The sequence below is a fragment of the Grus americana genome, chromosome 17 (genome assembly GCF_028858705.1).
Source record: "Grus americana isolate bGruAme1 chromosome 17, bGruAme1.mat, whole genome shotgun sequence".
Taxonomy (NCBI): Eukaryota; Metazoa; Chordata; class Aves; order Gruiformes; family Gruidae; genus Grus; species Grus americana.
The window spans coordinates 8,802,289-8,817,563 of NC_072868.1; the positions used below are offsets into that span (position 1 = coordinate 8,802,289).

Below are 15,275 nucleotides of genomic sequence, written 5' to 3' on the forward strand. Positions count from 1 at the left end.
GCCTGAACAAAACCAGGGAGAGAAGGGGAGGCAATGTCAGCTGAGGGGTGTGTGGGCATCGGCAGAAGTTCCCTCAGTCCCAGCAGTCGAGATATGTTTTGGACACTCACCCAGGATCCCCAACAGCAATGCACAAAGCCTGTTCCATGTAACAATCAGTTTATTGCTTTGGTTCTTGCATTTCTGAGCTTGCTTCCAAATTTACAGTCAAGATCTGTCCTTTTGCATTACTAGCATAAAACGTTCACAAGTGTCTGTCGGGAGGCAGCCTGCTGCCAGAAGTAGCTCTGGGTGAAGCTGATGAATCCAGGAGACGGTGAGGTCTGGAAGCAGCCAAGTAAAGCAGCACCTGCACACAGTCTCTGGGGATGGAGCCCGGAGGACTTGGGAACTGGAGCACACTACAGCAGCTTCCAGGCGAGCAGTGAGCCCGTGCCGTGTGCCCTTTGGCAGGGGCACCAAGCAGACCCCAAAGACTCATGTCCTCTCTGCGCACTGCATTGTGCTATACTTGCTCAAGCAAACCGTGACACTGCCGTGGTACCACTGCACGTAGGCCTAACGTCACCACCTGCGTCGTCTGACCACGTATGCACCCGCCTGGGAGGCTGTACTGGGGCACGGGTAAATTCTTCATCTAGTTCTCCTTGGGGTGGGTGTTAAAAATCTGAGAGGTCTAAAAAATGGCCTAGGAGAATGGCAGGTAATCTGGGAACGAGGAGGAGTCTTAAATCACTTGCAAGTTGTAAATCAGGGCTGGCCATTTTTCTAAAGAATCTCTCACTCAGTGGTGAGAATTGGGGAGCACAAGGCATTCGGATGGTCTCAGCAGCTGGTCTGAGCAAACTGCAACCTATAAGGAACAGCCTTGATGTCTCTAAGAGGACGTGGTGTTCTTGCCAGTAATACTGGTGATGAATTTATTGGAAATGCATTTTAACTTTTTCTGATACTAACTGGTTTTAAAAAGAAGAGGTTTTTATTTTCTGTCCCTGGGATGGCTTAAGGCTAGGAAAAGCTTTTATTTTGAGCTGGCAGTCATTGTCCAGCTGAGAACAGAGGGAATATCACAGTTGTGAGGAGGTCAGAGGGGTGCGTGGGGGTGCTGAAGGGGCACCACCCAAGCATCGAGTGTTGGGAAGTCCTTGAAATAAATGTGCTATGACCCTTGGACTTCTCTCCAGCACCATGTGCAGAGAAGTCTGGAGGAATAGGGGTGATGTACCCACCTCATCCTCAAACGCTGTTTAAAAAAATAAACTTCTGTCCCTGGGGCAGGTTTCTTGGCCAGTCCTCCCTTTGCCCCTGGAATGACTCTGGGCCTAAGTGATGGGATTTTTCCAGGTAAGCGCTATCCCGGTGGTTCCTCTTTCCCCTCCCAGCCGTGGCATAGGTCTGTCAAGGAGGAGATGCCTCTTGGGCGCCAGCCCATGGTGGTGCGCTCTCCTGCTGCTTCAGCCTCTCCAGCAAGAGCAGCACGTTGTCGGTGAATTCGTTCCGCTGCCTCCCCATCCCACTTAGCTTCACGGGTCGCAGGCTGATGTGAGGGGGCTCGTACTGGTGAGGGCAGCAGACCTCGTTCAGGAGGAGCCAGGTGCTGTCAGGATCCACGTGCATTAAATGAAGGAAAACACTTTGGAAAACAGTGGTAAGAAAAGAAAGAAGAGTAAGGGGAAGGCCTTTTGATTGGCACCCAAGAGGGTCATTAACAGACAGCTTTGATGTTGTCTGCAACTGAGACTTGGAGGCTCATTAGAGAGAGCCATTAAAATGGCTCTTGTGCCCAAGAGAAGACAGTTCAGTGGTTTCACATCACCAGCAAGTGGGAGAAAAATAGTTATTATGCTACACAGTAAGTTATCAACATCAGACAAGCAGCTGGTGAATAACTGACCCAGGCTTTGGTCTCAGTATCACGGCTGCTGCTGGCAAAAGCCTTTCTAAATCGGCCGGTCCCAAGCACCGGAGAGGTGACTGCAGAGTATGGCACGTGCTACCTACATCTGGCGTGTTTTGGACAATTGCTCCTGCAGAGCTCTTAAAAGAAGTTGTACATGTTGTTCACTACCCTCTCTGGTTTTTGGGGAGTGAGGGTGTCAACCCATCTGGACTTCTGTCTCTCTTCAGAGGCGGTAAAACCAAGGGTATTTCTGGATGGCTGTCCAGGCTGGGTCATGAGGAGAGCCTACTGTACTGAGGGCTTTTTGCTTGTATGAGGTCTCCTCTCATCCCAAATCTTTATTAGCTGCCTACAAATTTTCTTCCTTCTGCACAGCACCTTTCACAAAGCAGGATATTTCTTTTAATAAACCTTCATTAACAACAGAATGGAGGAAGAGAGGAATGACAACTTCCGTAAGTGTTTCACTGCTGTGTTGATGGTTTTTACTTTGACTTTCAATGCCCCAGGTAAGATGGGGGATTTGGCTTTTGAGAATGCACGTCATGCTTTTGACTCCAGCTGTGAGCTGCTGTAACAAAGATGCTAGGCAGTTCTGCTGGAGAGCAGGAAGCTCCTAGGAGCAAAACAGCAAACAGCTGATTTGCATGACCTACACTTACTCATTTCTTCCTGCCAGTTCTCATTGTTGGCAACCTTTGGGCTTGGCTAGGTCTGTGTCAGGGTTTAATGCACAGAAGGTGTATTGGGCTAAACTGGTATTAAGCTCTCTGGCTGCACCATGTATAAAATTAAACTAGAATTTGTAGGCTGCCCTGACAGCACTGCAAGGCCTCTTCCTGCATGGTGCTGTGCTCCTGTGGAGGCTATGAGCACCAAGGGTACTCAGCATTCACCAAACTTATGGGTCAGCTTTCCAAGACCCCTGCCTGGCTGCACATCTTCAGGTCTCTAGGTTCTACTGAAATCATGGGGACCATGAGGAGAACTATAGCTGGGTGAGGTAATGTGAAGAGAAATCAGAGGGTAGGTCTGTCTCTGCTCCCCCAAGAAGCACAGGACAGAACTCCCCTCAGAGATCACCTGCTACAAAATCCAGACCTGCTTGCTGTCAAAACTTCTCCCTGAAGAACTTTTAATCCCTAAAGTGATCTTGCTTCCCACATAGAGCAGGCAGAAATCCCTTTCGGCAGCTCTCCCCTGAAAGGAAGTGCAGTGCCATGGGTAACCTGAAAAAGCACAGAAATGAGATGGAGATACTAGCAAGCTCACTCATCTCTTCACAAGAATCTTGTGGCTATGTGACTTGTTACTCCATGAGCAGCCAAAGTTGTTGCTTTTGCCTTTCTGCCATTAACCACTTGCCTGTCTCTCAGTGCAGGTCTCTGAACAGCAACGAAGGAAGACATTGCCACTGCAAGCTGTTGGCAGTGTCCCCTCCTGAAGGTGCTTGTGGTGCCTATCTGTCTGCTCCAGGAGAACTCAGCATGAATGTGCTCCAAAGTGACAGCTGTGCTTGGCAACAACTGCAGCAGCAACATGCCTTCTTTCTAGGGGACGGCCAGACGCAGGTGAGCTCATGGGGCTCTCCCCTGGCTTTGTTACTGCAGCTCTGCTGACTGGAAAAGGGAGGACTGGCCCTACCTGGGTGCCAGCCTGATTAAAGGGCAGCAGGCTCGCTGGGGCAGGGTCTAGAGCTTGCACCCGACGTCCCTGCACCAGCTCTCCAAGCCCTGATGGCTGCCAGGGATCTCCTGGTGCTCGCTTGGCCGTGACAGTGTCAGTGTGCAGCTGTCTGCCTGCCAGCAAACAGCAGGTCCCAGTGGTTTCCCCTAGCTTATGGTGGGCAGCTGCATAGAAATAATCCTCCCTCCTTATGGCTGGAGTGGATAGGACCAGGCAAGAAAGATGAATCACTGGGAAGTAAACATGGGAACTGGGAATACTATTGAGCTGGCTTCTGCTTCTCCAGCACATGAACAACTTTCCCTCTCCTATTCAAAGCAAAGATACTCTGTTCTCCAACCTCTTCCCAATCAGCTGCTCTGGAGAGAGCAACCCTCAAGAGATTAGCTGGACCCTGGAGAACTGCACTGCCTCTTGTGCCCATAATGGCCAGAGGCGTGTGATTATCTCCTGATAACCTGGAACGCTGTGCAGCTTAAAGAACAACTTGACTTTTACATTTTCAAACTAACTCTGGGGTAGTTTCTAAGCAACCTGTTTCCATGGCAAAGAATCCTGGGGTTAATCCAGGTTTGTTTTCTGTTGTTGCTTTTTTTATTTTAAATATAATTTTATTGATTTTTTTTTGCCTTGTGCAGGTGGCTGTTTTAGTGTACTTCAGCCCAGCTTGTGGATGACAGCTGTCAATAAGTATCCAATAAACTACACAATCAAACCAAAAGAGGTACACTGCATAATCAACTTTGGTATCTAAAAAGGTCCAAAAATAGCTCATATTTGTTCCAGTTGTGCTAAACAACTTATTCTACTAGCACAGAGCAGAGTTTGGCTATTCTGTTGCCTTGTCTTTTCCTGAGCTCTAAGCAAAGCCACAGCACAGTGAACAGGCTGGCAAAAGAACAAATCTTTCTGGCTTCTGCATCTCTGCTGAATGTTTAATTAGATACAGTTTACCACAGACTTCAGTAAGAACTGGGGAAATTATTTCTGCATCCTGGAAAAAAAAATCCTATCCAGACTGTTGACTAAAAGGTCAAATGGTAAACTTCACAGGCTGTAAACATTTATTAGTCATTAAGCATAAATTTCAAAACAGTTACTTCAAACTGAAAAAATGCAGAACTATTTGTGAAGTGTTGACACAAGGCAATGACAATTTCTGAATCTCTTTTCCTTCCAAGATTTTTTTTCTTTCCCCTAAGTGAAAAGCTTGTCAGGGATGATGCAACTTAATAAACTGATGAAAAGCTCAGATTTACATATTATGACTCTCAGTTTACACCATCTTCCCCCCTGCCCTGTTCCCAGTGCTTGGCCCCACACCATCACCCCCTGTTCCTCAAGTGTTTCTGCTCACTTTACCCACAGTTGCACTGGCTTATTTTCAATGAAAGCAAAGATGTATCTAGTGTTACCCAGCATTCCCAAACTCCTCTTCAATATATATTCTTTTTTTCTCCCAAGCTTTGGATAATATTCCTCTCCTGAAATACTCTTGCAGTCATCTTGTAATAAAGCCTATTGTCCAATTTTCTCTTCCTCAGACATGCTGGAGGTTTTTTTTTTCCCAGTGTCTATTTTTGCCTGTTGAGTATTGCATGAAGCTGCAGTTACAAAATTCACTTACTCCCACTGGTTCATCTAATAAAACTACAGGGTCCCATAAATGGGATTAAGCAGCCTCCTTGGGGCATGATAACATCCCTGGAAGAGAGCCAAAATTTTTTTTGTTTTGTGGCTCCAGTACCTTGGCCAAAAATTCCTGCTTAGCCCTTTGCATACCTACGGTATCTTCACTTAGTGCAGGGAATTATTGGAGTTGCAACTGACGTTGTAAGACCTGACCTTGTTCTTGGCAGGTCACAACTCATGAGTTGAGTAAGAATCCAAAAAGCTGAGCAAAGGCCAGTTAGTATAAATCAATATGGCAAGCTGATTCCAAACATCTTTTTACCTTGTATGATTTCTGCAGTGATAAAGCTGAGTTATGTGACGTATGTTGGCACTTAGGCTGTGGCTAAGATTAGTTCTGGTCTATCTGGTTTTAGAAACATTTAAAATGCAGGATTTTTCATGTATCAGGCTGATAACATTGTCCTTGTTTAGATGGAAAGGGCCTTACATGTGACAACCTGTGTCAGTTTGCAGGATTACTTTCAGGCACATGGAGAGCAAGGAAAAGGACCGGAGCTTACAGGAATCTGGTGGTTAAGCAGCTGGGAAGGTTAAGCAGAAGGGAAATTGAAGCATGGCCGAGAAGTGATTCTCATCCTGGCGCTGGAGCTGATTGTTATGGTGAAATGAATTTTGACTTTTCCAAGCTGAAACTTCATATCATCTGTTAGTTAAAAGTGATTGTGACATGTTTAACTGATCCATCCAGGTTCCAAGACCAGGGATCAGATAGGACTAAACTAAACAAAAAACAAAACTAAAAGTACTGCCATATGCCTGGTTAATATCAGGCCAGACATGATGCATGCCTCAGTGCATATACGTGTCTGGCCAACACAGCTATACGTGAGAGAGCTGTTAACAGAAGACCTTGCTTTGGTCAATGAAATATATAATGTATGGTGCACCAAAGGCATGGGGAGAGCAGTGTAACATGTGGCATTTTTCCCTTAAAATAGAATAAAAATAATATACAGGAGAAAAGCATTACTTGCCCTGAAGTTTGCTGCCCTTTTTTCCAATAACAGTGAGCTTGCTTCACAATATAGCTTCCAATGACCCTATCACATCATAGGGCTAATTCAGTACTTCCCCCCACCCCTGCTGTGGGGGGAAATTGCACAGCTTTTCAGACTGCTTTGTTAATTATTTAAAAGCTTAAGATTCCAAATATCTAGATAAATCCTGGTGTTCTGCTTTCCATTCCAGCATTGCTTACACAGATGAATGCTTTATTGTATTAAGGGTATGCAAGACTACAGCGAAGAACCCCTTTGCAGAACAAATGCTACTGAAGCCTGCTGCGATGCAATAAAAGCCACTAAGGTAAAAATAAACCTACTCTCACCAGCGCAGGAATACAAACAAAGGTACAGCTACAGCTTCTGAGAGCGCTCCCCCTCTAAACTGCTGCCCAGCCACACAAAAGCCCTTCACACCCTGCACCCCCCTGGGATGCCTGCGCTCAGGTGAAAGGGAACTGCCAGCTCTTTCCTTTTCAGCAGCCTGCCCTCTGAAATCTGCAGTGCCTGCTGGACCTGCTCACTGCCGGCTTCCTCTCCCCTCGAGGGAGGAGAGGGTTGGCCACACAGAAAGAGGGGGGCTTTTACCCCTGTCCTTCAGCAGAGACAGAGGTGCATGGCTTTCTTATTCACTTTGCATGTTCTGTACCTGGACTCGTTTTGTCTACTGAAATATCTGGCCTTGTTTCCAGGTGACAACATATGACAATAGTGATTTCTTATCCTGACAGCAGGAACATGCTGAGCAGGATTCTGAACACCAAGCAGCAAAGTCTGTCAACACTTCATAGAGCTGATGTGTGTTCTCCTAAACCGTTTGTGCTCTTTTAACCTCTCCCAGCCTTCTCAAAGCAAGACTGGTGCCAAGACTGACAGCTTCCCAAACAAACTCCAGTCCACCTGGTAGAGCCTGGGTTGATGTGATCACAGGAGCCCAGGGAAAATGGAAGGATAGCAGAAGTAAATCCCGCAGCCTGCAGAAGGTATTAAGTGATAAAATACATGGGAATGTCTTGCACATCCTCTTGCACAGCCATCTTATGCCTTCAGTGGGCCAAGAGCCCTGGGTATTCTAGCGTAAGAAGTGGTTAGAAAAAAAGCAAGTAGCACATCTTCCCCCTCTGTCCCCAAATGCACTGCAAGGTAATCTGAAAGTCAACTGTAACTTGTGGGCAAGGTAACCTCTCTAGCTCATTTTGGGTAGTAACTCCACCAGAGAAAGGGGTTAACTTCCATGAGAGACCCTGTTCTACAGGACTCAAATGTGCCAGAAGGAGGAATGGGAAAGGTGCAAAAGGAAAGAGGTTATCATGCTTCCTCTGTCCCGCATTACTTTTACACCTGATACACGTGCATTTAAGAGACATTACCTCTGGGCAGCTTCTTGCAATTTTGTGGGTTGCTTGGCACTGAGGTAAATCAGGCAGGCATCTGCCACTTTATTCAGGTCATTCTCGCCTGCAGAAATGGAACAGAAAAGAAGGATAGGAGGTAACCTACTCAGCGGCTGCTGCCTAACAGAATCAGATCTAAATTGGCAGCAAGTGGCTTCTGAGCCTTTGAACTGTCTGACCCAGAGCTCTTCTGACCTTGCCTCTTAAGCATCTTGCTGCAAAGCTAGGAAAGCAATCAAGGGCATTGAGAGAGGAAAAGAGCAACTAGCCAGCAAACTTTCTCCCTCATCAAAGTAAATGCCAGAAAGTTAACCTAGGAGAATTTCAGAGAGTTTAATTCAGTAGAAGAATGTGATGTGCTGCATATAAAGGGTCACCCAGAGAGTTGCCCCAAAATGGAACCAGTCAACTTAGCCAGAAGTCTTATCTGGGCTCCAGTTCTTCAGTTAATTAAGAATAAAGCATAGCCCAACAGGCCTAGTGGCAGCAACCCAGACACTCTGCTTCATACCCACTTGTCATGCACAAGTGAGAAGAGCAGTCAGATTCTGCAAGGTGCTGGGAATCTTCTCTCCCATTTGTCTCCTAGGGAGCAAGGAGCGACCAGCCCCTCTTTACAGCGCTCTCAAAGAGGACAGATTAAGGCCCAGCAGAACCTGAATGGGGACAAGGCTGGAGAAGATCAGGAATTCAATTCCATGGGGCAGCAGAAGGATGAGAAGCAAGTGCAGACCTGGTCAGTTGAGACAAAAGGAGAAGAGGTAAGTCTGGCAGAGATCCCACACAACCTCTACTTTTCCTGGTACTCACCCATGTCCAACTTCTCGCACAGAGAACCCAGTCCCTCCAACACAGCCAGCTGCAACTTGAAGGCAAGCGTGTGGTTGTACACAGGCCCGGCTCTGGCACTTGCTGGAGCTTGGCTGAGGAGGGAACTGGTCAGCTTAGGCAGGACGTCTTTGGAGAATCTCTGTCTCAGGAAGTCCCCACACTTTTGAGCCAGGGTACACAGCACCTAGGGAGGAAACATCAGTTACTGAAAAAATAAGTGCACATATGGGACTGGGAGGAGCTGGGCAATCCTCACCAGCTCACCGCAATGGGACCACTGCTGCCACAGTTTCCCATAATGAGCAGAAGGCAAATCCTCGATTGAGAGGCCAAGTCACCTGCACCCTGCTCTTCAGTTTCACATGGCTAACCTCCTGGAACTGCCCTTCTCATTAGCACAGCAAAGGTAAGAGAAGCTTGTGAAGTCTTATTCAGAATTGCTGGAGGAGCCTCTGATGGAAAATGCCATTACAATATAAATCACCTTTGTGGTGGAAACAGTCCATCTTTACAAGCACGCCAGCAAAGAGAAAGGCCAACTGGCTACAGCACAGGGCACCTCGCACTACTGGTGTGTATCCAGGATAAAAACCAAACTGGCCCAGAGAATGGCCTTAAATACATCTAAAAATGAAGGGGAATTCCACATGGCCAACCCACATGGCCAGAACACGGTTCTCTCCTGGAACTTCCCTAAGCTCGTGGTCTTAGCACTGCAGGACTGAGATGCCGGTTATGTTGTATTTGGCTCACACAGACACTACGCTTCCTGTCCTGAGATTTAGGAAGGAAGACACTCCTGGGGAATTTCTTATAGCAAAAGCCAAACTCAGTGCTAACTGTAATAATCCTTTGAACTTCTCAAGAGTTAATTAGTTTTTGCGTAGTGCTCTTTCTTTTAGGGCAGGCACATGTGAGATATGGCTACTCTGAAATTCTAGTGTATGGCTTCTTGAATTTGGGGAATCTAAACTCTCCTTTATTCACACTGAAGGATTCTAAAATGAATCTCATTTTGCACAGCAGAGGAAGCCCTGGGGCTGGCAACTTCTGGAAACATGCTTTATCATCCAACTTGTGAGTCAGGAAGAGAATGCAGTCAGTTGACATGGTCAGGAGTTCTTTAATAGTGTTGTTATGAGGCTAAATCTTTGCTTAACCTCTCCCCTCCCCTGCCAATGCCTCAATCACAAAACAATCCCTTTTCTTCAGTCTAAGACTTCCAAAGGGGGGTGCTGAGACTGTGGCTCACAGCAAAGGCAAGTTGCACTATACGGTGCCTCTGGCAGCTGCTTAGGCTGTAAAAGAACTGTTTTCCTCTTCCCTGCACTAACAGCTAATATTGCTGTTTCCCCCAGGAACAGTGTCAAGGTTTTATCTGCAGACAAGCTGCAGTGGGAGTGGTACAAGCCTACCCACTGCAGGGTGGTGACCCTGTGTTCCGAACCACACTTAAAAATCACTCCACAAGCTCAGTGCTTCTCTCGCAGGCCACAGCAATGCCTTAGCCACTTGCCTTCTAAGCACGAGCTTGAAGGCTGTTGGCAGAGATTTGCTGCTGTACCTTGAAGGCTCTGAGCACTGCCAGAGGGTCATCGCTAATCAGCCGGGTGACGAGTGCTGGCCAGACACGATGAGCCATGGGAAGCAGATGGTTTCCATGAGGATGCAGCACAGTTACACAGAGCTCCAGCACGTCCAGCACCTGGGCAGGAGGGGTAGGTAGCAGACTTTCAGAGCGCTGTAACAGCAGTAGCACCAGGCATTCAGGACGATCCCCAGTGTCATAATGGGGAGCCAGAAGAAGGGCTTTAACACAAAAGGGTACAGTTTTACCTCAGCATGAACTGGGATAACAGAACAGTGCAGAGCACATGCCTGTTTGGAAAGGCACAAGTAGCACAGTGACATAACTTGTGCTGGGCTACAGAGCTGGGCTGGAACCAGGGTGTGATTTCTGGCCTGATCCTGCAGGCTGAGCCGTGCACTAGGACCCTCTGCTCCTGTGGCAGGGCAGCAGGATCACCTGGTAGGGCTGGGGCCTCTGTGCTGAGAATCTGGGTTATGCCTCACTGCTGCATTTTCTGTCTCGCTTTGCAGTTTAAAAGGAGGCCACCTTCAAAGGATTTTCATAATTAAAATAGTCCAGGCTTTTAGCCCTGCTTATCATCACCCCAGCAACTTCAGAAATGTTAATCAGTCTGTGTGCCACAGCCTGAGGTAGGGGGATGGGAGGCCTGCATGGGAGAAAGATGCTTCTGCTTCTTCCACCAAAGGCTGAGGCACAAGACATGACTATCATAAGCATCAAGGGAACGTGCCCGATATGAAGCCACCCTTAAGATTCTGTTCAGCCTGGCTGCCATTCCTAAACCAGACTACTCCTAGAAAACTGCTTCCCTTTCTCTTGCCAACACTTGGAGGATCTGTTCTGAATAAGCACGTGGCAGCACTAACCTCATTACGGCAGGAAGCCCAGCATGCATCGCGCATGTGTTGATGAACTAGAACCCCTCAAAGCCAGTGTTTACTAACCTTCAGCCGCACTCGGAGGTTCCCGTCAGACAGCAAGTGGATGCACCTCTCCATCACATCTTTGGCCAGTTGAGCATGGCTTGGCAGTGGAGTTTCTCCTTCTGTGTCAGAGTTTGGCTCTGGCTTAGCAAGGGGGGGAATCTCATCTGAAAGATAAAGCCATTACTGAAGCAATGAAAATGACTTGGAAAGCTGTGGGAGATCACAATACCCACCTACAACTACTCTGCAAACTCCCAAGTGAGGCCTTTGGCATTTTTTAATGTATTTAGATATAGTCAAGTCTCTGCTTGAGTTCTGCAAGTTAAGTGTCAGCTTCAGTTAAGAGTGTGGGACTAGGGAAGGTTTGCTTTCTTTACTGGACAATGCAGTTGATCTGACATTTGCAGTCTCTCTTCACCATGGACTTAGTTCCCATTGATTTTTATTAAAAATGAAAAGCCTGGATATTTAAAGACGAAGTATTTAAAGGTCAGGATTGCAGCATAGCCCAGTAAAAAGTTCCCTATATGAATGCCTGCAGGGCTTGCCAAGGCCAAGTGAGAAGGGAGTGGTGGCATCATTAGCCAGGAGAAAATGGTACAGGGATTCCCAAGGGAAAGTGAGGAAAATGCAGTAGGATCCTGGAATGAGGAAACATTGGGTCCTGAACCCAAATGGCCTGTTATGAGGTAAGGAAAAACAAGTCTGCTTATGCTTTAGAGCTAGACAAGCCTTGATCTGCAAACATTTCACTCCCCCACGCACAGAACAAAGCAAGAACACCCAGCAGCACCTTCCATGAGCTAAGGTCAGCTCAAAGCAGACCTGAGACTGTCAGGAGTGTACTAGGCTTTCAGCCTGGTCCCAAGTTTCCCCCCCAAAAGGAAACCTCAGAGGTCACTGTCTTTCTCCAAGCTGAACATAGTATTCTCCAGTTATGTACTGACCTGCCTCCTCATTCCCTGTGTCAGGAAGATTGCCCTCCGCGATCTGCTTCTGTCTGACATAGTCAAGGAAGAATTGTTCCACTTCTTGCCTTGTCACCACCTGCTGCCCCTGGGACAAAGTCCTGCTCCGCCACTCGGCAGTCTGCCTTTGTTGGTGTTCCTCACCGCAGGATGACCCAAACCACCGGACTGCAAAAAAGGAACTGATATGTCACTAAGTAATCACGATCCCCTCCTGCAAGTCAGCAAGGTACCACAGATTCCTTGAGAGATGAACACGGCTCTCAAATCTCATGGAACTAAACTACAGAATCGGGCACCTGCTGTCTCGTCACCGTGACCACCCTGACAGTATGAAAATGTTAAAACCCCAATAAAAAAAGGAATACACTCCATCTGCTTCTACAGAACTCCTATGGGTGTGTAAATCCATCCTTTCTCAACCACTACAGGCTGTGTTCCTGCAAGTCTGCAGGCCAGAGAAAAAGAAACTGGTTGTGGAGAGGGGAAGCTATTGGTGTTCTTTGCTTGAGAGCTGGCCACCAAGCAAAGCAAAGTTGCCACCAATGCTGCCGTACCTCAGCTACTTGAAATCTCCCGTGGCAAGTCAAAAGGTCAAAGACAAAATACCTTTAGTTACAGTTAAGACTGAATTGTGCAAAGTAAATGTCATTTAGATACCTAAAGCTGTCATTACTGAGTGGAGGACCCTGAGGAAAGTGGAAGCCTGGTTATTGTAAGACTGATCTAGCGTAGAGAGCACATCTTGGATAACGTCTTCTACCAGTGGCAGCAAGCTGGCATCTGAATGCCTCAGCATCGTGTCCAGGACCTGGGAAGCATGTGGCTGGTGTGCCAGCTGGCGCAAATTCAGGGAAATCCCATTCACCAGATAGTCTGAATTCTCATTAATCAAACACTGCACAGAGTCATAACCACAGGCCTCGCATATGTCTACCAGTGTCCCCAGTGCTGTCTCACTGATGAGCAGAGTCTTGTCACCAGCCTTCTCCAACACAGGGTAGAGAGCTGACAGCAGAAGCAACCGGAACTCCTTCCCGAGGACAGCAGCGAAGCAGCCGACGCCTTCCAGCTGGATGCAGATCTGCCAGATGTTGCTGTTCATGATGTGAGTTGTTACGTGAGGCTCTGCAGACGGAAGGAGAACACTGCTGCACGTGCCTCCTGGATGGGCGCTAAGTCCTGAATGCTGCACAGAGGGCTCATGGATGATTTCTTCTGTATCAATGCTAGTGATCAAATACCAGTTTGCCTGGTCTGTATACTCATCGAGAATGGACATTATGGACCCTTTGAGATCGTCCATGTTCGGCAACACTTCCCTTTCCTGAAGGACATCTACCCCCAGTCCAGCAGCTCCTGCAATCAGCTCATTGAGGGCCATTGCTGCCTGCTTTCGGTACATGCCAGATTCGCTGTACAGCCCCATGAAATGGTCCACAAGCAAATAAAGGTTCCCATAATAGCCAAGAACACGACAAACTTGCTGAAGGAGCTGAAAAACTTTCTCCTCCGTGAAGAAGCGGAAGTATTTCTTCTGACATCTGCCCTTCAGCATAGCGTGCTGCAAGGAGCCCGAAGGTCCACACGTGCTCTCGCAGCCCCAGCGTCTGTCTTCTACTATCTTCACATCTGTCACGTCCAGCTCCAGAACTTGCATCAGCGCTTTGGACAGGCGGTGGAGGTGGGATATGGAGTTGAGGACAATGTTAATCTTGGGTCCCAACAGCTTCAGATAGCCGAGCAACAAGCTCAAAGTGGAAACTTTGCCCGTGTCATCCTGAGAATTCATCAGGCGAGGAAGAGCTGTGGCGAGGGAATGGAGGTTCTCTGAGAGGACATCAGCAAGAGCCCTGTTCTGTGCTACCACCCTCTGCTCCGCGATGCCTTGCAGAACCTCATTACACCTGCTTTGGACTTCGCTGTTTTCATCATTCACCAGCCCAACCAAGGCCTTTAAAAGATGACTGAATGAGCCCACCAGCGACTGACTGCAGTTCCTCAGTAAGTGGTGGACCAGTTCCACCAGCTCCAGTCTCACTTTCCAGTGAGGGTGAACTGAAGAAAATTCAACCATTTTATGCAGGAGGAGAGAGAGTTTTTCAGCAGTACTTTTACTCCAGTCAGGTCCTCTATGGACCATTAGTTCTGATATTCTGCTTTGTTCCACTGGCAGCTTTTCTTTATTCTTTGGGATTCTGGCTAGCTGTGTATCAGCCATTACCAAGCCAACAATCAGATAAAAGAGTCTGATGGCAGAAACAGTGGGTTTGTGACCTTGTTTGATGTCTCCAGTAATAACCCGAGACAGCGTAATGGAAATCCCAGGCAGAAAAGAAGCAAACAAATCTCCACATTGCTGTGCCTCGTCTTCATCCAGGTGTCGATGCCCCTGGCAGTCACACTGCAGAACTAGGACCTGTAAGCACTTCAAAGCAGAGATCTTAATTTGCTTTGCTTTTTCTTGCTCTGCTAGGCCCAGAAGCAAAGATACAGCAAATCCTAAGAGAGGAAGGGTGGAAGGCTGATACAGAGACAAGATAACATCCCCGTAAGTTGAATGCATCAGGGTGTGGAGTGCCTGGATTACAGCCAGCTTTAACTCCTCTGACCGTGCAGCTGGTTTGCTTGAGCTAGAAGGGGGAGAGAGGCACGTACAGAGCTCAGAAAAAAGCTCCTGCAGGAGCTCCCGCTTCTTCACGCACGTTGCTGCGAGGACGGAGGAAATGCACTGCACCACGCTCTGCACCAGCCGTTCCTGCTTGGGCCCCGGCACCTTCAGGGCAAAGCGCAGGGGGAAGAGGACGTACTCCTGCAGCTCCTGCAGGGCCGAGGTGCTGACCGCTGCCAGGTGGGCCTGCAGGCGCGCCACGTTCTCCATGGTCTGTGCCCTGGTCAGCTGCACGCAGACGGGGCGCAGGGCCCCGAAGGCCTCCTGGGGGGTGTCGAAGACGGCCATGCTTGGGCGCCGGCGGGAGGGCGGCGGCAGCAGCGGAGGGGCCGCGGCGGGGCGGGCCGCCGGGCGCTGTCACGGCGCTGGGCCAGACGCAGCGGCCCGGGGCGGCCTGACGGGCTGGGCCCGCCGTGCTCGGGGGCGGCCCCTGAGGGCCAGCGCGCCTACCTGCTCCCGTAGCGGGGAGGCCACGTGCCGGAAGTGATGTCGAGAGAAGCTGGGCTGTCAGCGCGACAGAGAGTCCACGGGAGCGCAACGCGGGGAGCGTTGTGAGAAAAGTCCCGGGTGCGTGCACTGCGCACGCGTGTCCTGTGGTGACTTGGCGGGCTC

General features: G+C 48.5%; 1 protein-coding gene across 3 annotated transcripts; it reads right to left on the reverse strand.

Annotated features, from left to right (window-relative positions):
* Positions 1 to 142: 142 nt before the first annotated feature.
* Positions 143 to 15,256, reverse strand: TTI1 (TELO2 interacting protein 1). Of its 3 annotated transcripts, XM_054845483.1 has the most exons (7): positions 12,653 to 15,249; positions 11,972 to 12,160; positions 11,043 to 11,188; positions 10,072 to 10,212; positions 8,487 to 8,691; positions 7,653 to 7,740; positions 143 to 1,633 (listed from the first exon to the last, which is right to left on the reverse strand). In XM_054845483.1, exons 1-7 carry the CDS (start codon positions 14,949 to 14,951, stop codon positions 1,399 to 1,401), a joined length of 3,303 nt encoding a protein of 1,100 aa, XP_054701458.1. In that variant the 5' UTR covers positions 14,952 to 15,249; the 3' UTR covers positions 143 to 1,398. The 3 variants fall into 3 exon arrangements, with proteins under 3 accessions (XP_054701458.1, XP_054701460.1, XP_054701459.1); XM_054845485.1 differs by lacking the exon at positions 11,972 to 12,160 and having other exon boundaries at positions 12,653 to 15,256; XM_054845484.1 differs by lacking the exon at positions 10,072 to 10,212.
* Positions 15,257 to 15,275: the final 19 nt, after the last annotated feature.